This window comes from Cheilinus undulatus, linkage group 24 (genome assembly GCF_018320785.1).
Source record: "Cheilinus undulatus linkage group 24, ASM1832078v1, whole genome shotgun sequence".
NCBI classification, from domain to species: domain Eukaryota; kingdom Metazoa; phylum Chordata; class Actinopteri; order Labriformes; family Labridae; genus Cheilinus; species Cheilinus undulatus.
Window position 1 is genome coordinate 22,307,938 of NC_054888.1, and position 25,000 is coordinate 22,332,937.

At 39.2% G+C, this 25,000-nt stretch overlaps 1 protein-coding gene across 5 annotated transcripts in view; it reads left to right on the forward strand.

Moving 5' to 3' along the window:
* The window catches only part of LOC121506293 (NACHT, LRR and PYD domains-containing protein 12-like), a 51,660-nt gene that overhangs the window by 4,262 nt on the left and 22,398 nt on the right, over positions 1-25,000 (forward strand). For 2 of the 5 annotated variants that reach the window (XM_041782032.1, XM_041782033.1), the window contains exons 1-4: positions 475-948; positions 1,580-1,690; positions 2,125-2,235; positions 4,637-4,747. In XM_041782032.1, the coding sequence (XP_041637966.1) occupies positions 848-948; positions 1,580-1,690; positions 2,125-2,235; positions 4,637-4,747 (434 nt within the window). In that variant the 5' untranslated portion in view covers positions 475-847. Of the gene's footprint in view, positions 1-474; positions 949-1,579; positions 1,691-2,124; positions 2,236-4,636; positions 4,748-5,765; positions 5,842-5,962; positions 6,180-6,406; positions 8,187-9,500; positions 9,675-9,768; positions 9,943-10,037; positions 10,212-10,306; positions 10,481-10,633; positions 10,802-11,281; positions 11,329-13,627; positions 14,164-25,000 lie in introns of those variants that run through there. The other 3 variants (XM_041782031.1, XM_041782030.1, XM_041782034.1) reach the window with 3 other exon arrangements.

Below are 25,000 nucleotides of genomic sequence, written 5' to 3' on the forward strand. Positions count from 1 at the left end.
TGTGATTTAGTTTCTGGGTTAAGTTCACATTCTACAATGACTAACTATTATATATAAAATATATATTTTTGAAAAATAAAATCAGTGAAACTGAGAAGTTTACTGCAGCTGCTGCCTGGAGGAAATATAAAATATCTAACACCTACAATCAGTGACTTTTTAGTTCAGCTGTTGCTTCACATTGGTTACCTAACCACCTCTCTCCTTCTCTCTGCCTTATTTGTTTTGATCATGTTTAGATCTGTTAATTATCAATACTGATCCATATTTCCTGTTCAGTGATACGTCTGATCAACGTTCAGTCGGACGGACTGAGCACCAACAAGCAAAGTTTTCAGGTGTTTTTTTTTTCCTTAGTCAGGCGTAGGATAGTTTTAACATGTTGCCATCATCAAGATGATAATCTCAGAATTATAAAAAAGACGTCAATAATATTGATGTGAACCTGGAGAGACAGTCTGATAAAGAACCTTAATCAAAACATAATTCTAATCTTTTCATGAAAAACGTACGAAAACAATCATCCAAGAATTAGGCTTCATTACCCTGTTCATAATCAAGAGATTTATTTTTAGAGCGTTACATTACATACATGCATTACAACATTATTGTTACAGCAGTCACAGAATAAAGACTAACCCTGCAGAGGATTGGACAGTGGCGATTCTAGGGAGGGGCTTAGCAAAGGGTTACAAATGATCCACTGCTGGTCAATCAGGGCATTCCTCCTCAATCATCATCATCATTGTTTCATGGCAGCTTATCTACTGAACAAATGCAAACATGAACAAATCTCTATTAAAACATATCTATAATTAAACTTATCTTGTTGTTTTTCAGAATCAGTATGGAGCAGAGATCAGACTTTCCTGGACCCAGCTGTTCATCCATCCAAAGTGATCAGACTAAAGATGACATTTTGAACTTCAGACAGTCTGCAGTTAGAAGGTAAGAAATGCTAAAATAAAAACTACAGATATGATGACCAAGTCACTGTTGTCCCTCATTTATCATCATCTCTCCATCATCATAAACTTTAATCATCACTAAGAAGTGTTGGAGCCACAATGTGATTAAATAATTTGAGTGTAATTCTGACTTTAACCAGTAGATGGAGCTCTAGCTCAGTGAGTATAAAGAGAAAGCTGCTTTCAGGTCCATAGATGAAAACATGGAGTTTTTCAGCTATGTGAACCTGGGTAGCCTTAGTGAAATGGACATTTGATGTTTATAATTCTGAGCTTTGATGAGGTGGAACATTGTTGATATTAATGGTTCTCAAACTAAAGTTATCTAAATAAAAATATTGACATACCTTGTTTGGAGGAACAGTAGACATGGATATTTCATCAGAGCTGAGCATGGGTCTGTAAATAGACTCCTACTAATGCTGCAGAGGATTGGACAGCGGCTATTCTAGGGAGGGGCTTAGCAAAGAGTCACTAAAGATCCACTTCTGATCAATCAGGATATTCCTCCTCAATCATCATCATCATCATCACCACTGTTTCATAGCAGCTTCACAAAACAGCTAATATCAATAATCATCTCTATATAAACATAGTTTGGGTTTTTTTAGTATCAGGATGGAGAAGCAAAGGCCAGATTCTCCTGAACCCAGCTGTGTGTCCATGAAGAGTGACCAGTCTAAAGGTGGCTTTACTAACTTCAAACAACCTGCAGATGGAAGGTAAGAAATTATAAAACAAAAACTATAGATGTGATGACCATGTCACTGTTGTCCCTCATTCATCATCATCCCTCTATCATCATATAAATAAAGCATGATGGTGGGATTTTAGAGTTTTAAATAAACAGTGGTTACAGTTGAGTTAATCAGGTTGTAAATCTGATGTTGAACAGTAGCTGGAGCCTGAGCTCATAGTGAATATCATCTATCCACAGGTGTTTCTCAGAAAAAAATTAAATATCATGAAAATTTCATTATTTCTGGTGATTTAATTCAAGAGGCTAAACTTTTACAATTTCTGGATTTTTGTCATACAAAGTGAACAATTGTAAGGCATCTAAATTAATCTTGATGATTACAGCTTAAAGGCTGCACAGCAGCAAACATAAGTCTATATAAGCATACCTATAACTAAACAATTTGTCATTTTTTAGAATCAGGAGGAAGAGGCAGAGATCAAACTCACCTGAACCCAGCTGTTTGTCCATGAAGAGTGATCAGTCTAAAGGTGGCTTTATTAACTTCAAACAACCTGAAGGTAAAAGGTAAGAAATTATTCAATAAAACTATAGATATGATGACCGTGTCACTGTTGTCAATGAATGAAAACATGGAGTTTTTCAACTACATGAACCTGAGTAACCTCAGTGAAATGGACATGAAATGTTTATAATGCTGAGCTTTGATGAGGTGAAACATTTGTAATAGTTTTTTTTAACCCTCCTAGGTCCCTAAAAAAAACTGCGACACTCAGGTCCCTAAGGGTAAAAAACATCCTTCAATAAAGAGTGCCTTAAAAAAATTACGTATTAATGTATCATTCTAATTTTTTTTACATAAATTCCTTAAGTAACTTCAGAAGAAAAAACACAAAAAGTGAATTATTTTCCATCACATAAATGCAAAACTGAATTTTTTTGTTTGGAATTATCTGGGCCCAGGAGTGTCAAAGATTGGCATCAAGATTGATTTTTAACAATTTTTAATATTTTCGTAGTGCCCGATTGTATAAAAGTGTGACACCCAGGTCCCTCTGCCATAAAAGATATATGTATTAATGTATAATTCCAATTTTTTTGTATAAATATTTTAAGTCACTTCAGTCATCACCATTTATAATGAATATTCATTATGTTGCAAAATTTTAACCCTTTAAATGCCAGTTTTTGTGATCAGTACTTCATTATTTTTCAAACCTCCTAGGTCCCTAAGGGTATTTTTTACCTTTTTGGACTTTAGTTTGTGGATAACTTTGGTTGTGTTGATGCAAATGGCATAAATTTTGCTGAGGTGTGTATTTTGGGATGAATTTTGGTATTTCAGGGAAAAATGTTTTTTTAAGTTTTTAATTCACTGTGTAAAAATAGCCAAATCTGAGGGTATTTTTTACCCCATCTACTCCCATTATAAACACATTTTTTGAATACATTGCCATTGCAGTTTCATTTATCTTAATTCTTATTTTTTTATTCCTTGGGGTCGAAATCCCTTCAAATTTTTATATTTCATTGTTTTTTACTAGGTGGTGATATTTTCTCATATGCTGTATAGCTACCATTGAAAGGCCATGTCAGCATTTTTACATTATCATATTATATCAAGCACTGCAGGCTAATAAGATAAATATTTAGAGCAAAACTTACTTGGGTGTGTTCTAGGTATGCTATAGTGTGGTGTGAAAGTGTGTGTTGAGGAATTGATATGTGTGTGTGTATGTGTGTGAAGCCCAAACACAGCCACTAAAAGCATGGTCAGTACAATGGGAAATGATGAACCCTACTTTAGCATGTTCGCATGATTTTTCAGATGGTTGTGGTGTGTGTGTGTGTGCAGTTGTGTGGGTGTGTGTATGGGTGTTGGGGTGTGGCGGTGATGTTGAGGGGATTTGTGTGTGTGTGGGTGGGTGTGTTTAGGTGTGTGTATATGTGCACATGATTCTGTTAGGCTTTGAAATTTGTAAACATCATCGGGAGCTTTGAAAATGTTGGAAAAAATAAGCATTTGTAGCTATCTACACACACGCAAGCACAAACACACACCCACTCAACCCCCTTTCACACTGACACACATGCACACACCCACAAACCTCATCCATCTGACAAATCTTACAAACATGGTAAATTAGGGTTCATCATATCACATTGTACTGACCATGAGTTTCGTGGCTGTGTTTTGGCTTCACACACATACATACATACACACCAATTTCTCAACACACACTTTCACACTACACTATGGCATACCAAGAACACACCCAAATAAGTTTTGTTCTAAATATTCATTTTATTAGCCTGCAGTGCTTGATATAATATGATAATGTAAAAAGGCTGACATGGCCTTTCAATGGTGGTTATACAGCATATGAGAAAATATCACCACCTAGTAAAAAAACAATGAAATATAAAAATTTGAAGGGATTTCAACCCCAAGGAATGAAAAAAAAAAAAAGAAAATAAATTAAACTGCAATGGCAATGTATTCAAAAAATGTGTTTATAATGGGAGTAGATGGGGTAAAAAATACCCTTAGGGACTCAGGTGTGACTATATTTTATAATTTATGCCATTTGCATCAACACAGCCAAAGTTATCCACAAAATAAAGTCCAAAAGGGTAAAAAAATACCCTTAGAGACATAGGAGGGTTAAATGAAGTTATATAAATAAAAAATTGACATAACTTAAGGAAGAAAAATGGACATGGATGTTCCATTAGAGCTGAGCATGAGTCTGTAAATAGACTTCTCCTAATGCTGCAGATTGGACAGTTGCTATTTTAGGGAGGGGCTTAGCCAAGAGTCACTTATGATGTACTGCTGGTCAATCAGGGTATTCCTCCTCAATTATCATCATCATTATCATCACTGTTTTATGGCATCAGAACTACTGAACAACAGCAAAAATCAACACATCAGCTCTACATAAACATGTCTTGTCTTGTTTTCCAGTATCAGGTTTGAGGAGCAGAGCTCAGACTCTCCTGAACCCAGCTTTTTGTCAACGAAGAGTGATCAGTCTAAAGATGCCGTTTTTAACTTCAAACAGTCTGCAGGTAGAAGGTAAGAAATTATAAAATATATGGACATTTACAATGACATGTTATCAGTGTGGGGAGTCCCAGGGACCTACAGGCAGTGAACTTAAGAGGGCCTTATGAGAACTAGTGGATCCAAAATAAAATCTTTTTCTTGAGAAGTTCTTTATTTTAATGTGGTCTTAAATAAGACAGCTGTATGAGCCAATGAGGGCTAGTTTCTATCAACAGGAACAGATCTTTGTCTGGACAGGTGTTCCACCTGAAGGTAAACAGTTGTTGACCTGGTGCTGGTGAAATGTTTGAATGACAATAACATTTTAATGACATACTGTAGTGGGGAGTAATGAATGGGCAGTGTTAAAATGTACATTTAGTCTCAGACTCCTTCATCAGACACGGTAAAGTTTATCAGTACGTCAGTTATTTAAGCCCAGCTGCAAATATAAGTCTGACACCTTGAACACAGAGGTGGCAAAAGTCCTCACATTCTCTACTTCAGTAGAAGTCCAGATACTTGTGTGAAAAAGTACAGGCTCTGAAATGTACTTGGGTAAATTAATTTTACCTTCAATAATACACAATACCTCTTGATAATTCTGCAACTTCAAAAGAGTTTTATCATTGCTTTGCATTATAAAAAAGAATGTTGAAATTGAGATGAAGCTGGAGGACATCCTGTTGGGATTAAGGAATGGGTTGAAGACGCTTTTTGTAGGTCTGATGATGATGGATATGCACACCAAAAATCATAAGCCTAGGTTGAATGGTCTGTTGGGGCTGAATGTTGAACAGGGAAAATGAAAAATCAGAGGAGGAAATGTTAAACTGGCAGTAGGATGCGCTGTTATAAAGTAATGATATAGCTGAATAAAGCGATGTCAGGGAGTTAGTTATTGAGGAAGTGATCTCTGTCAATAAGCAAACATCCATACCAGAGTAAATGTGATTATCATTTAAACCTCCTACATTTACACTGGGCCATGTTGTTGACCTCTCAGACTCTGTCATTAAATGTCCTTAAACCTGATATTTTTCTACAGAGGTCAGCTGGAAACATCAGAGTTCTTCAATGATCAGTCCAAGCAGCACAAAACAGACCTGGACTCCATATTTATGGTGTGTACATCATCATTTACAGTGGAGCACATCTATCTAGATATCATGGTAAACTGTTTTTCAGTCTGTCTGATCAAACACAGGCTGTCCTCTAAACATTCACATTCTCTTTGTGTTCCAGCTGCTGGAGGAGAACATTATCATCTTTGTGAAGAAGGAACTGAAGAGATTTCAGAAGGCTCTGAGTCATGTTGACCCAAAATGTCTCAGTGAGGATGAGGAGGTGTTGGTTGGTGGCTATGAAGAGCAGAGGAGCAGTGAAGAGGCATTTCTGAACATCACAGAGAACTTCCTGAGGAACATGAAGCAGAAGAAGCTGGCTGCTCATCTGTGGAACAGTAAGTTTTTCAAAGTAAAAAGGAAACGGAGATTTAAGATGATGGAAAGATGAAGTGGAGGTTTACATTCCCCCACTCTGCTTTAATATTCTGCACATACCCACTGAACATCTGATGAGATTTTTGGATGAAACTGATGGTGGAAGAAGAACTGCACAGCCTCTCTTTTAGATTAAAACTTTTTGCAGGATCAGCTCATTCACATCATTTGTTGCTTGTTCTTTCAGAAATTTCTGATCCAGTTTGCCAACATAAACTCAAGTCTAACCTGAAGACGAAGTTCCAGTGTGTGTTTGAGGGGATTGCCAAAGCAGGAAACCCAACTCTTCTGAATCAGATCTACACAGAGCTCTACATCACCGAGGGAGAGACTGGAGAGGTCAACGATGAACACGAGGTCAGACAGATCGAAACAACATCCAGGAAAGCACAAAGACCAGAAACAACCATCAGACAAGAAGACATCTTTAAAGCTCCACCTGGAAGAGATGAACCAATCAGAACAGTGATGACCAAGGGCGTGGCTGGCATCGGGAAAACAGTCTTAACACAGAAGTTCACTCTGGACTGGGCTGAAGGCAAGGCCAACCAGGACATCCAGTTCACATTTCCATTCACTTTCAGAGAGCTGAATGTGCTGAAAGAGGAAAAGTTCAGCTTGGTGGAGCTCGTTCATTACTTCTTTACTGAAACCAAAGAAGCAGGACTCTGGAGGTTTGAAGGGTTCAAGGTCGTGTTCATCCTTGACGGTCTGGACGAGTGTCAACTTTCTCTGGACTTCCACAAAACTAAAATCCTAACTGATGTCACAAAGTCCACCTCAGTGGATGTGCTGCTGACAAACCTCATCAGGGGGAACCTGCTTCCATCTGCTCACCTCTGGATAACCACACGACCTGCAGCAGCCAATCAGATCCCACCTGGGTTTGTTGACATGGTGACAGAGGTCAGAGGGTTCACTGACCCTCAGAAGGAGGAGTACCTCAGGAAGAGATTCAGAGATGAGGAGCAGGCCAGCAGGATCATCTCCCACATCAAGACATCCCGAAGCCTCCACATCATGTGCCACATCCCGGTCTTCTGCTGGATCACTGCTACAGTTCTGGAGGATCTGCTGAAGACCAGAAAGAGAGGAGAGCTGCCCAAGACCCTGAGTGAGATGTTCATCCACTTCCTGGTAGTTCAGACCAAACAGAAGAGAATCAAGTATGATGGAGGAGCTGAGACTGATCCACACTGGAATCCAGAGAGCAGGAAGATGATCGAGTCTCTGGGAAAACTGGCTTTTGAGCAGCTGCAGAAAGGAAACCTGATCTTCTATGAATCAGACCTGATTGAGGGTGGTATCAATATCAGCACAGCGTCGGTGTACTCAGGAGTGTTCACACAGGTCTTTAGAAAGGAGAGAGGACTGTACCAGAACACAGTGTTCTGCTTCATCCATCTGAGTGTTCAGGAGTTTCTGGCTGCTCTTCATGTCCACCAGACCTTCATCAACTCTGGAATCAATCCGATGGCAAATACACCAACACCATCCAGATATACAATGACACAGTTCTACCAGAGTGCTGTGGACCAGGCCTTACTGAGCCCAAATGGACACCTGGACTTGTTCCTCCGCTTCCTCCTGGGTCTGTCACTGACCACCAATCAGAATCTCCTACGAGGTCTGCTGACACAAACAGTAAGTGACTCAGAGATCAGACAGGAAACAGTCAAGTACATCAAGAAAAAGATCGATGAGGATCTGTCTGCAGAGAAGAGCATCAATCTGTTCCACTGTCTGAATGAACTGAATGATTGTTCTCTAGTGGAGCAGATCCAACAGTCCCTGAGATCAGGACGTCTCTCCACAAATGAACTGTCTCCTGCTCAGTGGTCAGTTCTGGTCTTCATCTTACTGTCATCAGAAAAAGATCTGGACGTGTTTGACCTGAAGAAATACTCTGCTTCAGAGGAGGCTCTCCTGAGGCTGCTGCCAGTGGTCAAAGCCTCCAACAAAGCTCTGTAGGTGAACTCACAACTGCACTGATAACAGAAACTAGAAATAACACCAACAAAAGCTTGTACATATCTAAATCATAACTGTGATACGTAGAAAATGTATGTGTTGGGGTATGTAATGTGTCATTCCTGTACATGGAGAGGAACGCTAACCAGAGTCAACATCGTTGTTGCGTAAGCATACTTGGCCAATAAAGCTGATTCTGAGTGTAAGCTCGCTCTGGTCCCAGGACACTATGCTGCTGACTTCTGTAGTCTCTTCTGTAGTATACTTCAGATCATGTGTAGTCAGCAGTCTTGCACCCTTTACACATCTTGCAGCCGTGCTATCAATGCACACAGACCTGTATGGACTGGAAAACAGGAACAAAGTAGTTACATGTTTGTTTGGGCCATATTCAAATCACGTCTTCTCTTGTAGTCAGTGCTATGTAGCTGTAAGGTTTAGCATGTTTTCTTGTACAGGGCAAAACGTATTGTTGCTTGAAGTTGTTTGTATTTGTGTTTTCTTTGAACTGATATGTAATTTTAGCACACCAAGCAGTCCGAGGCAGACACAGAAGCCGAGGCTAAGCTAGGCTAAGTTGTGCTAGAAGAGGACAGGGAGGCTAAAAGAAAAGCACCTAAACCGCAGGGATTCTTGTTAAGTATATGTAGGCATAAACGCACAACAGCTATGAAACAGTAGTGATGAGAAGTAGAAAGAGTAAAAACAGATTAACTGTAAATCAACATTTAGGAAAACACAGCGTCTCCTTTGGATGTGTAAAGAGCAGCCACACTTAGAGGAAGTGACGCAAACATTTACTGCACGTCAGCAGGTCAGCCGTATTGGTGGATGGGGACCTGAGGGGGGCCAACATGAAGCATAAAAACAATTTTGGAGTTTTATACATAATGTATCCATTTTAATGATGATGCCATGGTTCCAGGTTCAAACCAGTATACCCAAGAAGTCCTCTGAGAGGAAGGAATGAGAATTGGAGCAACAGGGAGGTTTGCAAGTCAAGACTTGCATACAAACAGACAGTTTTCCAATTACAGTAATGAGATATTAATGATAATAAAAAGTTTTATTTATAAAGTGCTTTATTTCAATAAAACTCAGACACTGTACAAAGCAGGAAAAGATTTAAACCCTTGAAGAGCAACATTAAACAAGTGACAAAACAACTTCAGGGAGCCAGAGGAGATTTTTCAGGACAGATGTGATGTGGTCAGGGGAGCGGGTTTGGGTGAGGAGGAGTGCTTCTCAATCTACTGGAGTAGTCTGTAGTTAGAAAAATAAACTTAATTCTACCTCTGTTTCTGTTTCAGGCTGAGTGACTGTAAACTCTCAGAGAGAAGCTGTGGAACTCTGTCCTCAGTCCTCAGCTCCCAGTCCTCCAGTCTCAGAGATCTGGACCTGAGTAACAACGACCTGCAGGATTCAGGAGTTGAACAACTTTGTGGTGGACTAAGGGATCCACAGTCTACACTGCAAACTCTCAGGTAAGGATTCCCCCGCTTTAAAAGGGTTCCTTTCCAGCCTGTTCTGTATTTTGTGAGTTTTGTTGTTCTATTGACTAACAAAAGTCTTTTACAGGCTAAGTGTCTGTAAACTCTCAGAGAGAAGCTGTGGAGCTCTGTCCTCAGTCCTCAGCTCCCAGTCCTCCAATCTCAGAGATCTGGACCTGAGTAACAACGACCTGCAGGATTCGGGAGTTGAACAACTTTGTGGTGGACTTAGGGATCTCCAGTCTACACTTGAAACACTCAGGTAAGGATTCCACCTCTTTAAAAAGGGTTCCTTTCCAGCCTGTTCTGTATTTTGTGAGTTTTATTATTTCACTGACTAACTAAAGTCTTTTACAGGTTGAGTGGCTGTAACCTCTCAGGGAGAAGCTGTGGAGCTCTGTCCTCAGTCCTCAGCTCCCGGTCCTCCAGTCTCAGAGAGCTGGACCTGAGTAACAACGACCTGCAGGATTCAGGAGTTGAACAACTTTGTGGTGGACTTAGAGATCCACAGTCTACACTGGAAACTCTCAAGTAAGGATTCCACCTCTTTAAAAAGGGTTCCTTTCCAGCCTGTTCTGTATTTTGTGAGTTTTATTATTTCACTGACTAACTAAAGTCTTTTACAGGTTGAGTGGCTGTAACCTCTCAGGGAGAAGCTGTGGAGCTCTGTCCTCAGTCCTCAGCTCCCGGTCCTCCAGTCTCAGAGAGCTGGACCTGAGTAACAACGAACTGAAGGATTCAGGAGTGAGGCTGTTGTGTTCTGGACTGGAGAGTCCACACTGCAGACTGGACTCTCTCAGGTTAGTGCAACAACAATGACAACAGCATCAAAGTTTTCCAGTCAGAAAGGTGTAGGAACTCCAAAAACCTGTGGGACTCAATTAAAAAAGACCTCAGTTCCAGACATAAAACTGAACATTTTTTATCGTCTCTGTTTCTCTCTGTGTCTGTAGTCTGTCTGGCTGTTTGGTCTCAGAGGAAGGCTGTTCTTCTCTGGCCTCAGCTCTGAGCTCGTCCTGTCTGACAGAGCTGGACTTGAGCTACAATCATCCAGGAGAACCAGGAGAGAAACTACTGTCTGCTCTAAAGGAGGATCCACACTGCAGACTGGAGACACTGAGGTACAGACAGAAAGACTCAGAGAGACAGACTGGTACTAGCTACTAAAGCTGGCTCTCAGCACTTCAGCTCTACAGGGGCTTTATGCCTTTATTTTGATAGGATAGTGGAAGCAGTAGGAAACATCTCTATTGATAAACATATAGCCAAGGAGCACATGTCAATATACAGCCATATCAACTTTGAGTACAGGCTTAGTATATATATAAGAGAGGGATAGGAATTTAGAGGAAAATCACTGTTAGAAGGTCAATTGCAGTAATTTGACTAAAACTCAAATGACCCTCTACTTCTTTGGTGATTTAATGACGGTTATCAAACAGCTCTCAGATGTGCTACTGCCACCATCTGGTGATGGTCCTGCATTACAACCAGGCAGCGGTGAAAAGCTAAAGGAAAATAAAGTCACATGAAGAATGAAAGTGTCTGAATCTCTCCTGACCCATCCCTGATGTCTAAACTGGCTCTGTTTCTTCCTCCAGGCTGGACCATGGTGGACAGCACAGACTGAAACCAGGTCTAAAGAAGTGTGAGTGTCTGAATGTTTGATTTGTGACAACACAACGATGAATTTGACTTTATGAATCAGGTAAGGATGTGAAGCAACAATGATTGAGGCTGTGTCTGAATCCATCTCAGTCTTTGGGTCTGAGAGTATGAACGTCCATGTTCACAATCACTGACATTCATCAAACAGAAACAGTTTTAGAGTTCTGAGGAGAGGGAAACACTACGGCTCAGTCCCTCACAGGTTGGATTAGAATTTTTTACTGTCATTTTGACCCACAGGGTCTTAAAAACTCCATCAGTAGAGGTGTCCCGATCCGATATTGACATCGGATATCGGTCCGATATCAGCAAAAAAACGACTATCGGATTGCATCGGATTACATCTAAAATCTCCGATTTAAGCATTCCGATACAAGCAGTCCATTCTGTTCCAGCACTTCTATCCAGCAGCGCTGCAGGATCCAGCATGCAGAGCCCACGTGCTCACAACAACAGCATCCGTGAATGCTAACCGATGCTAACACCGGTGCTAACACAGTCGCAAGGAATGGGAGTGATGTCAGCCGTGTCGCAGTGTTTTTCGTTAAAGTCAGATAAAGACGTTGCAGCTGAGTGCAAAACTTGTCATGCACAAGTTCCCCGTGGTGACAAAGAACCGGGGACGTTTAATACGACCGACCTCATCAGGCATTTGAAGAAGCATCACAAAAACAGCATGAGGATTTTCACATACGGAGGCGAAGAAACAACAAGTCTCTGGCTCCTTAAAACAACCGATGCTGTCCGAAACATTTGGAAAGCGTGATAAACTCCCACGGGACGGCAAAAAGGCATTAGCTATAACAGGAAAAATTGATGACAAGCCCCTGTCAGTGTTGAGTAATGTCGGGTTTAAACGCTTGATTGAGCACCGCAAGCCCATTATTAACCAATGGGTTACATAAATTTTGACCTTAAACATAAGCACATTCTACAATTGAATAGAATAAATCAAAAATAAATTCAATAAGCCTGAAAAATGACCTCAATAAATCTAATAAAAACAAATCATACTTTTAAAGGCCTAAATAACAAATGAAGTTCACCTCAGTTATTTTTACTGCCAGTACATGGTGGGAACAACTTAGGGCACGGAAAAAAACCCACATATTGTCTACTGTCCAACTGCTCAAAGTTAAGAGTCCACAGCTCCAATTTCAAAATAAACATGTCACTCTAATAACAAGAGCAGAAAACAAATAATAATCAGTCAGTTAACTTAATTCCTAACAAAACCCTTCCTACTCCTCCATCTCCACTTTCTGCAGGCCGAGCATAAGCATGTCTGCTTTTAACACCCTGTCCCCACACATTCATGCTCACAGAAAGAAACACAGTATAGACAGGCTTGTCTAATTTATTTTTCATTTATTCTATTTAGTTGTAGAATGTGCTTATGTTTAAGGTCAAAATTTATGTAACCCATTGGTTAATAATAAATAGGTCAGTTTTTCTCGTACCTATGTTGCTGGCTTGTTCTCTGTTTGAGTAATATCACTTGATCAAGCCTTTTCTAACATTCCATACTACAAAATAAGCAATAAAAGTATGTATGATTCGTGCTGATATCATATTGGTTGATACTCAAGGCTGCAATATCGGTATCGTATCAGAAGTGGAAAAAGTCTGATCAGGACATCCCTATCCATCAAACTGTTTTAGAATCTGTCATTTTCATTTCCTCTCTTTAATATTGTTTATATGAAATTATGAAAGATAATCTCATTAATAGCATTCAATTTCTAAAGCACCCTTTCACTACTCATAATTGATCCAAAGAACAGTCTTTCAGCTTCTGCATTTTTGATGGTATGGAGAGAAAAGATGAACACAGCAGCACAGTGTTTACTCCTCGTTATTTTTTACACAGTGACAGCAGAGAACAATCCCTGTCCTCAAACTATTAAATATGAACTGTGCCATTTAAGATATCATTGACTTTGATAAGAATATTTTTAATATCAAGATGTAGTAGTTTAAAGACCATAGCTGATTCTCCAGATGTTAATAGGCTGCACTGTAGAGCCCTGCATGTTTTTGCTGCTCTGCAGGATTTCTGACCATTACGGCACGCTTTAGCAACTTGTGTCAAGAGACGTCTGCACAACTTTAGTCCATTCTAGTCTGTTTGGACTAGGCCTGGGTGATATGGCCTAAAAGTCGTATCACCGTATTTTTCTAGCCTTTGACAGGAACGAAATGTTAGTTTGTCAGTAACCTTGTTTAGGAATGATCAGATGATAACCGTCAGCTGTGTTGTGTCTCCTTCTATCCGTCAGATGCCTGTGAGCTGGAAGTGGACACAAACACAGTGGACAGAAGACTCAAACTGTCTGACAACAACAGGACGGTGACATGGGTGTATGAGGATCAGCCATATCCTGATCATCCAGACAGATTTGACTGTCAGCAGCTGCTGTGTCGGACTGGTCTGACTGGTCGCTGTTACTGGGAGGTCGAGTGGAGAGGAGGGGTTCAAGTATCAGTGAGTTACAGAGGAATCAGACGGAGAGGAGACAGAGATGAATGTGACTTTGTATTTAATGATCAGTCCTGGAGTCTGATCTGCCTGAAACATGGTTATTATGTTGATCACAACAACAGAGAAACATTCATCTCCTCCTCCTCCTCTTTATCCTCTGGTAGAGTAGCGGTGTATCTGGATCATCCTGCTGGCTCTCTGTCCTTCTACAGAGTCTCCTCTGACAGACTGATCCACCTCCACACCTTCAACACCACATTCACTGAACCGCTCTATCCTGGGTTTAGGATAGGTCTATATTCCTCAGTGTCTCTGTGTTCTCTGTAGCTCAGACTCTGCTGTCTGAATCCAAAGCTTAGTCAGACTACAACCTAGATGATTTATTATCTCTGATTAATCTGATTTCTTTGATTCAAAGCTTGTCAGTAATTCTTCTTCACTAGTTGAAATTGTGTGGCCACGCTCCAGGTTAGGCCAAATTGTTTTACTTATGTTTTGGAAATTATCATTTAAATTTACCCCAAACACACAATTTTACCTCACACTCTTGTAAGACAGCAACTTGGCAGCAAGCAAATCAGAGTCAGAGACAGGACAGAAGCTCAACCAATGATGTTTATTTAAACAGATTTTAAATTGAGCGACAAGTCAATATTAAGTTGTGGAAAATATAAGATTTATTATTGGCTCTCTTTAAATATGTAAATGTTAAAACACCACAAAATTGTCTTAATTAGATAAAGATTTAAACCAAACAAATTACTTAAGGTGAATATTGCAGACAAAGGGTGTTAAAGACTCGCAAGTGACTGGGGTTGGGGGTGCAGACTACTTACCACACACACGCTGGTGCCCAAATCCTACACATACTCACACACTGCAACCGAAAAGAAAGAAAACATACCCAGTGAGAAAAAAATCAAAAGTGCCAAAAACCACTCACACACAATTAAAGGAAGGTGAGGTGCAGGTGGTGAGGCCTGTACCCGCTGGCAGCCCCAATGCGCTCAGGTGACGGACACCACTTTGGCCTGCAATACTCCCGGAACCCAGGGAAAAACAGAAGAAAAACAAAGTTAACAATAATGTACAAAGAAAAAGAAACAATCAACCGAACATGTAACAACAAAATGCTACTCTAAGGAACCAAAGCAGAACGGATCATCCAATTAACTAAAATAAAGCATACTAAATAAAGGACATAAACGCCAAAATAAACTAACTAAATAAGGCAAAATCAAGCAGCCAAAACAAATCAACTAACACAAAGCAGGTAAATAAAGCACTAAAACAAAGCAGCAGTAGATCTACAAAGAGATTCATTAAAAATGTTAATCACGCTGTCAAATACATATTAAAATGTCCACAATGTACAGACTTGAAAAACAATTTATATACCTTAGAAGCGCAGCATTAGTCATTCATTCAACCGTCAGCGTCAACGCTACAGCACCAGGATCCGTGACACAAGAAAAAACAATCATAAGATAATGCAGAGCGGCTGGGCTGCGTGCATCTAGAGCATGAGCTTACCCACACATCTCAGTCATGCTAACTTAACGGCACCACCATCCAGAAAGGAGTCAAATGCAGGGGGATCAAACAAAAGAAGCAGCCCCCACTGTGCCAAAATGGAGCCACTTATATAGTAAGATACCTGCTCGTAAATTGAGGAAGTGGGAGGTGCCGTCAAAGCAAAGACTGAACCGCGTGACCTAGATGACGGGAGCTGAGTGGGAACAAAAAGGCTGCCGGCTACACTTGTACTGGTGTATATATCACTGTTTAACTGTTCAGCACTCATTTTTATATGATCAAGTCCAAAATGGCTCTTTTTAGTCTTGTTTTAGCTCAGATACTTCTTGTTTGGTCCAATGAAGCCCACAGACACAAACAACTGATCAGATACTCTGAGGTGGAAGAGCATGTAGTCTGTAGCCGAAGCTCACACTGTAAAATAGTGCCAAACACAGCAGCTCTCTCCCTGAAAAATAAAACGCTTCAAAAATGTTTGGACTCATCATATAATTGAGCTATCATTGTTTTTTGTCCCATGTTGAACCCTGTAGGTAAAAATGGGCCAAAGAGCAGGGTCAGAGAGGAGCCTTCAGTGTTAGAGAGATATTAGTGAAATAATTGAAGAAAAGGAGAAGAAATGTCTTCAACCACACAGACAGACTCATCCCTACTAAATGCTGCTCCAGAAAACAGCAGAAAAACGGATTCATTCATCAGAAATGTGACAGAATAACTTCAATAATGTGTAGATTCTTGATTTTGTATATGTTGATGATTGTACAGGAAGTGTGGCAGGATTCAAAATGTTGGAGACAGTGTGGGAGTCAGGATGCTAATCATTGGCACAGATTTTGGGAATGTCCGTCAATTAAACCTTTTTGGTCAAAGCTTCATAAGAAAATAGAGAGCATATTTAAAGGGGTAGTGTGTAATATTTAGCCTTGTAGCATTTAGCAAAACAAGCTTGGTTAAAATGAAACATAACATTTATAAGTACATTGATCTAAATTAGTGTTGACATCTGTTATATATATATGTATATATATATATATAGATGATAGATCTGACATCTGAGTCCTTCTGTGGTGCCATAGAAACAGGCAAAATGCAAAAATCCAAGATGGCGGCGTCCTTGGAGGGGACCCCCCCCCCCCCCCCCCAATGTATGACTAAAAGGCTTATTATGAGTTATTTTTAAAAATAGATTTAAAAAAATATGTTATCAGATGTCAACACTAATTTTGACGGGCTGGAATGATAAGGATGAGCCTGCATTTCAGCGCACTCACAAACAGGTGCATAGACCTTTACCATTTTGCACACATGGACAATAAAGGAAGTTATTGAATCTATTAAAACATCTTGTAGCAGTGGGCTCTCTCACTGACCTCGACATCGTAGAGTAATGAAAGCGCATCAGTCTCCATGCTGACAGCACGGAGAGGTTACCGAGTGCCGAGTGTTAAGGCCTTTGCACAATAAGCACGTTTCATGTTATCCTAATCATGTTTGCACACCGATGCCGAAAAAGTCATTTTATTTGCCCCCCCCCCCCCCCCGAAGCCTCACTCTAAACACCGTAATTTGTATTATGTGGATATCAGATCTGGAAATATAATAGATAAAGGCATATGTTTGTAGCCGACTCAAGGGTTATAACAGAAACAGAATTATTATTGTTATTGTAATTATATTACATTATAATTATTATTAAGTTCTTCTCGATCTCTCCAACTTGTCTCAGCGCTATGATGCATGAGCATGTGCCGTATGAAGCTCTGTGTCAGGATGGATCCAGCGGGATTTGAAAGGAGTGACAGAGACACAGGCTTGCAGTACGAAATACTTTGCCACATTCTACAAATTTTCTCAGGCAAGGCAAATACAAACGCAACGGACTCAGCGTGCGTGACGTTTTTTCGGATTACGACTCCAATGGAGCAGACAAATGCGCACAGCTCCACAGTGAAGCCTTTTAACAACTTATTATCAGCTATGGTCATCAAACTACAACATCTTGATATTAAAAATATCCTCAAAACTGTGCGTGATATCATAAATGGCGTAGTTCATAGTTGCTTGCTTAAAGACAGGGATTGTTGCCCCACTGTCACTGCGTAAAATTGACGAGGAGTAAACACTGCTCCTGTGTTCATCTTTCTCTCAGTGCCATTAAAATGCAGAACCTCAAAGACTGTTTTTGAATATAAGTTTAGAAATGGTGCTTCATTAATGAAAAACTAGAAATAAAATCATAAAGATCATATGACGGATTGAAATACGGCATGACTGAATTTTTACGGCCCTTTCCATCAAAATGACGGACAACAAAAAAGTCTAGCGTAACCACTGCTTCATGTTAACCCCATAAATAAATCTGTGTATAAGTACCCATAGAATGTACACACATAGCACACTGTATATTGTGTTTTTCTTGTTGCTGCTCTTCAATCCTACTGGATGGAAGAAGAAATCTGGTTGAGCCGTCTCTCTGTATTTGAAAGTTCATTAACATGATTACACATTCCTCTTCAAAGACTGTATATAGTTATATAGTTTATGTAGTTATATAAAGAAGGAAAAATGGGAATACTGAGAGAAGAAGTCTGAAGAGCAGTCATGTCACATACAAACACATCTTAATGTGGATCTTTGTTTCTTTCTTGTTGCTTTGTAAAATCATGACTGTTGATGCCCCTGACCATTCCCTAAATAAAGAATTAAAAACAAAAAACAAAGTTGTTTTTGTTTACCAACACAAAATTTGTCCAAGATATTTAATCCTGCTATCAGACGGAGCAGGAGTGGGATAGGCAGATGTTTCTCTCTATTTTCATTGTTTTATCTGATGATTCTCTTTAAAGGGATATTTCAGGATTTTTGAAGTTGGGTGGTCTGAGGTGCTTGGCTATAGTAGTGGCATTAGCCTCCAGTGATTTCTGGCCAAGTTGCTCCTGTGGTTATTACGAGCTCAGAGAACCCAGCAACATAGTGGCTGTACAATGGGAAAGTTTTATCCACGTACTTTAACAAGTTTTAAGTAGAAATAGGCCAAGAAAATATGTTAGCTTGCCTGTACATTGTGTCGACTGTTATCCACCGATCAGCTATGTGGGTCGCAGTGTAGCAGGGTCAAGCGTCGGTTACCACAAAATGTTTTGAGTTTTTTACTCAGTTTTCTGCAGCTTCAGAAGATGCCGCGTACTCGTGTTTATCCTGGCTGTTCAAACAAGCAAACCTCCTGGACACCGTACAGATTTCACTGTGTTCTGTTACGTGACATCGGCCTTCGCCATCTTTGGCTTGTTGCTCTGAATATGGATATAAACACCCCACCTTCTGCACTGAAAAAGTTTCCACATGTATTTGCTTGCAGTACCCTCTAGCTCAGTGTTTATGTTTCCCAAATAAAATAATTCAAATAAAAGTAGGACTTTCATCCTTAAAGGTCATATTCTACCCTTTAAGACAAGTTCATATTGGTCTCAGAGGTCCCCAAAACATGCCTGTGAAGTCTGTTGCTGAAAAACACTCCAGTGTTTGATTTTTGTCTGTTTAAAAACCCCTCTGTTTCAGCCCTGCTCAGAATGAGCTGTTTCTGTGTCTGTAGCTTTAAATCTTACTGAGCTGTCTGACTCCACCCATGACCACGCCCCTTTCAGGAAATGGATTTGGCTTACCTGATCCGGAGAGGAGGGTGGAACTTTCTTCCAAGCAGGGAGGGCCAACCAAACCTGGGGGCAGGGCTAACTCTCCACATGACATCATGAGGGGAAAATCTGAGAACGGCTCGTTTCAGCACACATTTTCTGAAAGGTGGAGAAAGAGAGGAGAGGAGGGAATGGATTTTTCTGGTACTTGAAGGGATTATGGACAGACCAGGGGCACATATTTTTGTTAGAAAAGCCTGAAAAAGGGATTTTTGTATAATATGTCCCCTTTAATACCTTTTCCATAGATTTCTGTAGTTCAACCCAAAACGGCCTAATTAAGAAGCAGCCCCAAAAAACATGAAAATGAGTGGCATTATTCTCGCCACACTTTCTCCAACATCTCCTATCTCTGTATTTTTTCTGTGCTGGCGTTATGATAAAGCGTGTCATATTTTTCCAACCATGCGCTCTCCAGGAGAGGGAGCAGGTTGTTTTCCAATGCTGCTCAACAATCTTTTCCCATTCATCCTCGCTTAAAGAAATATTTGCCACTCTACACCACTTCTCCTTAATCTAAAGGCTGTTATTTCCTCTTAAGTCTTCTAGACACTGGTATAGTTTTCAAATTCATTTCCTACCAAGCTCTGATTCAAATGTTGACATAAAATCTTTTACAATCCATCCTTCTGACTCTTCTAGATCATCCCTCCTTATGTTTTTATCTAAATAATGTCTCACTTGCAGATATCTGGAAACGTCCTTGTTATTTAGACCATATTGTTCCTTTCATTCATGGAAACTTTTCATTTTTTTCTCTTTAGCAGCTCCCAGTATGTGATAGGTCCCCTTTCCCAAGTTTTAAATCCGTTATCTATCCTCCCGGGATTAAAATCTGAATCCCATGCAATCCATCGTAGTACTCTTTGAGATTTCAGGCCATTCTTAGTTATTATTTCATACCAGACTCTAAGAGATAAATCTAACCACAGATTCATAACCTCACTTAAGTGTTTCCTCTGTCTAATATCTCCAATCATAGCCTGCAAGGGACTGCCGGTAGTCTGCTAAACAAAAACAAAGAAACAATTCTCCATAGTTATCTGCAGGTTTGAAAAAGTTCAGCAGAATTAAAAATAAACTAAACAAATAAATAGATTTAGTCTCAAACTCCTTTAAACTCCGCTACATACAAATCTGATAATAAATATATTCATCTCCTCAGAGCAGCAAAAATAGATTTTACAGTGAGCAGTTCAAATCTGAAAATAACATTAAGTCTGCCTGGAAAATAATCAACTAATCACTGCAAAGAAAAAAGGCCTCTTCACAATAACCTGCAACCTTTACAGATGGAAACTCTAACTTCACAGATCCTTAAGGGAGTTGCTTGAGGAGTGAGAGTAACCCTGTTTAATCATCACTGGTTGCTGCTGTACAAAAACAGCAGAGCCGTTTTATGCACAAGTAAAGCACAAATAACTTTAAAACTTAACAAGAAAACTCCTAAGAGAGGAAAAAATATAATTATATATCTTCATGAGTTACACATGGTGATAAAGCTGGTGAGTAGACACTGGTGTGAATTTAACATAAGAAACAATGAGACAAAAGTCACAGTCAGAATTTGTGGATCTGATAGGAAGGAAAATTTACCTTTATATATTTTACAGTGATGGTATAATGCACTACAGTCACTTAAATCGTGTTTTCCTCCACACTGTCATTACTCTTGCTCATAACTTCATGTAAACAAACACATCTTAAAGTTGTTAGCGCTACTTAGCATGCTACACCATCAGACAACAGAGCAATGCTGAGTCCACTGCCAAAACCACAGCCTGTAGCAGTCTGCAGCTCCAACAATGAGCCTCACACCGCCCGCCACACATCAGCCACAGCACATCAAAGACGATCCGACCAACGTTCAACTGGAAGATAGCAAGCTGCTAGCCGCTGCTAACTTTAGCATTTCTCCCTCTTTAAAACACACAGAAGCATTAAGTCTTGGATATTTAGACTCACCACGGGTTCTGTGGAACAAAACAGTGATCTCTGGAACTCGTAGGAAGGGACAAAAAGACACCCCAACAACTTTCTGATGAGAGGAAACTCCTAACAGTCACCGTTACTCCGTTTGTTTCTGTCAAGAGCTACGAGCGGATTCTGCCCAGAGACGAAGGAGTGTGGGCGGAGCTATCATCTCTGATTAGCTAGTTAGTCAACTGATGATTGACAGGTGATCAACCTAATCACATTTTAAAGAATTTAATACAAAAAATATCGCTAGTTAAAACATTTTAACTATACTAAGTCTCTTGCACAGTATTATCAGTTTTGTTATTGTCTTGTCTTTTGATTGTTTTTGAATTATCAGTAAATGTTCAGTCTGAATTATTAATATTTTATCTATTCTATTTGTATTTAAACCATGGAAAAGATAAAACAGGAGGAGAAAACCAAATTAAATCAAATGGAAATCTGGTTTCTATCTCATTATTTTGTACATAGTTAAAATTGAGTCAGTTTTGCATGTTTTCATTTCTTTTCTTTCTTTCTTTCTTTTTTTGTTTTGTTTTTTTTGTTTTAAATTTTGAGGGTTTTTACAGATTACAGATAAGTAAGAGAGTAAAATTTGGCTTTTTATCAGACATTTCATTCTATGGATCCAGTATTTACCTAAAAAAAAAAAAAAAAAAAATTGAATTATTATCAAGATACCAAGGGGGGGGGGGGGGGGGGGTCTGTTTAATAAATATTAAAATCACCCTCAAATCATTTTTACAAGAGGAAGTTTTGAAATCTCTTGAGTGATTTTACATTCAATATTCAGGAAAAGGGCAGTATTATATTGTTTATTATTACTGGCATAAACATTTATCAGGATAAAAAGCACGTGAGCCACTTCCACAATCAAAATGATCCATCTTCCCTCATCATCAACCTCAACTTTCAGAGTTTGACCTCTGAAATGACCTGGTAGAACAGCGACCCCTGCTGGCCAACTATTACCATGACAGACTGCTTTGTCCCACTGACTCCTCCAAAATTTCACATCTTCAGAAATTGATCCATCGTTATTCATTTCAGCTTCTTTGAGGGTTGTTTGCTAGGATTTCTCACATTCCCAACTTTGATACAGTTTTGAATTTTTAAAGTTTATTTGAACAATGTTATACAGATGGGAAAATATCACTAAATGCACTTTCTTCATCTGATTATAACTTTGGCTATTCTTATGTTATTTTAACTATTTCACTATTAAACTTGTCAGCTTTTCTGCTCTTTTCAGCGATCCTCAATACTTGTGTTTTGCTATTTATACTTTTTAATGATTCACTTTTTTCTTAAAACATTATTTAACATTATTTCTAATGGAAAGCAGTCAGTTGAGCTCTTCAGGCATTGGTAACAGGGCTGCACCAATGGTCACTCTGACTGAGCTCCAGAGATCCTGCGTGGAGACGGGACAAAGTTCCAGGACAACCATCCTTAATAAATCATGCCAACAGGATTTTTCCAGTTTCTTACACTAAGGCATTATTTTACCCAGAGTACCACCCTTATAGAACAGCCTGAAGTATCTGTTATTGAGAAAATGTTACAACATCCAGAGAAAGTCTTTGAGCTCTCTACAGTTTATTATGTGATATTTCACCTTCTAGTACACAGAGGGTTAAGGGTGTATGGGAGAGGGAGGTAGGGAAAACTCTGAAAACATTTTAGTCCATTTTTAGTCAACATCATATTTTCTCTCTTAAAAATGCCAAATTGTAGAAATTAGATGAACACTCATTTTGTAAATTAATAGCCTACATGTAATAATCTGAAATAAACTGATGAAAAACTATCAAACATTGGATAACAGACTTTTGGGGTGAGGATCATTGATTTCTATTAATAATGGTGCTCTTATTAATTATCACTCTTCATTGATAATAGTAATATTAATAGTAATATTGGTGCATTTAAGGTGGAAAAATGAAACAATATGCTTTTAAGAGAACTCATGCTTACATCTATTTTAGATTGTTCATTAAATAAACATTTCTCCTTGAAAGGACATTTTTTTCGCTAAAGTTTAGAAACTCCAATTTTCTCCATTGACTATGAACACACCATAGTAAGTTAATTTCTCCCTCTTTGGAAATCTGCAGGGTTGCAGGCAGCAGATTCAGGACCGTAGAAACAGGTCCTGTTTGCCACAACAGTGCCACCCAGTGGACAGAATGAGCATTGTAGTCAAGTTGTTTCAGTTTACAAGACTTTGATAGGCAGGAATTTAAAGTTAACTTCAAGTACTTTTTCTTGACGTGTTTTTTTTTTCCATTTTATAAAACTGTTTCATACATGTTAAGCATTTGTTTCTCCAGAGTCTTTGAACCCCTATTAAATTTACAAACTCTTTTTCCATTTTCCTTTATTTTTCATGAAATACAACAATAAAAAAGTTCTCAATCCCTGCTACTCTGACCAAGACTGAGGAGGATTACTGTACAGCAGCAGCAGAAGCTAATATTAGGAGTCTATGCTACTGAACAGCTGATGGAGATTCTCACTGAATTTAGAGACAGGCTGGCTGCACTTTAGTTTAATTTCTTGTAAAGACTACCACTAGAATACAGGGAAGAGCTATCTATTATAAAGGGTGTTTGTTGAGCCTGGATTGTGACCTGTTACTATTATAAAACAGATAATTGCCTTTATCTTTCTGTATAAATGGATACACCTGAGCTGTTTGATTTGTTGTTATTGTGTATACTTGTTGATTTATGGCATCAGTGCCAATACATGTGCTCATTTGTTTACTGTGAAAAATAAGAAGAGTCAATAACCATGTTAAGAACAAGTTAACAGTGCTTTCAAAACTCAGGTTATATTGTTAAGGGAAGATTTAGTAGGAGACATGCAGCATGTAAGTGAACATGTGCTGTAATCACTAATAATGACATAAACATGGATAGTAGCATGTACCAAAGAGCTTCCTGACCTCCTGTTCATTTCTGCTTCCTTTCTCAGTCACAATCTGCTTTCTGTCCTGTGGCTTCATCAGGAAAATGTTCATCCAAAACACCTGAATCTGTGGGCTTTACAATAAACCAGATGAATTAACCTTAGAATTTCTGCTACTAAATTTTGGTGTACTGAATCTCTACCAGCACGTTTAGCATGTGTGAGTATAAAACGTCCCTCAGAATTAGGTGTTTCTATTAAGAAATAAAGTTAGAAGAATGAAAACTGGTTCCACTAAAACAAGTAAAATTAAATAATGATAGCAGTCTTAGGCTAGGTTATCCTAGCATTAGCTCGCTAACGTGAACAGATAAGCATCACTGGCACAGACACGTCATGACTCAAGCAGGTTGAACTAAAAAAGATAGAGTTATCGTTTATTTCACAAACTAGTTATAAAGTTACCTTTCTCTAACCGTCCTCTTCAACAAATCTAATGTCAGCCACGCTGCTCTGAGCTCTCTCTGCTCCAGGGAGGTAAATATGGAGCGTTTGACATGAAAGGAGTCAGAGTGCCCTCTACTGGATAAATAATAGAACACAGACATTTCATACAGTAAAACTAAGTCGTATCTCCTGAGAATACGAGCTTTAACATTGGTGTCTATTAGCTAACCTTTGGCTGATTCATGATTATTTTTAAAAGGTTATAATCGGCCAGCTGATGTATCGGTCAGGCCCTAGTGATAAGTCCCAAAACGGCTTGTGAAGTGGCAAAAAGGGACAATATTTGGCAGAAAAAGTAGTGGAACGAGGTACAATGTGGCAAAAATTGGTAAAGAGAAAAACGGGGAAAAAGTTTAAACAAACAAACAAACAAAAAAAACGGGTTTAAAGTGGAAAATGGTGCAAAGAAAGTAATAACAATGGGTTAGAACTGGCAAAAATGGATGAAAGAGTGGCACAAAGGGGATAAAACATGCAGGAAAAGTGGTTTGAAGGGGTTAAAGAACGGCAAAAAAATAAAAATGGTTTAAAGAGGCACAAAA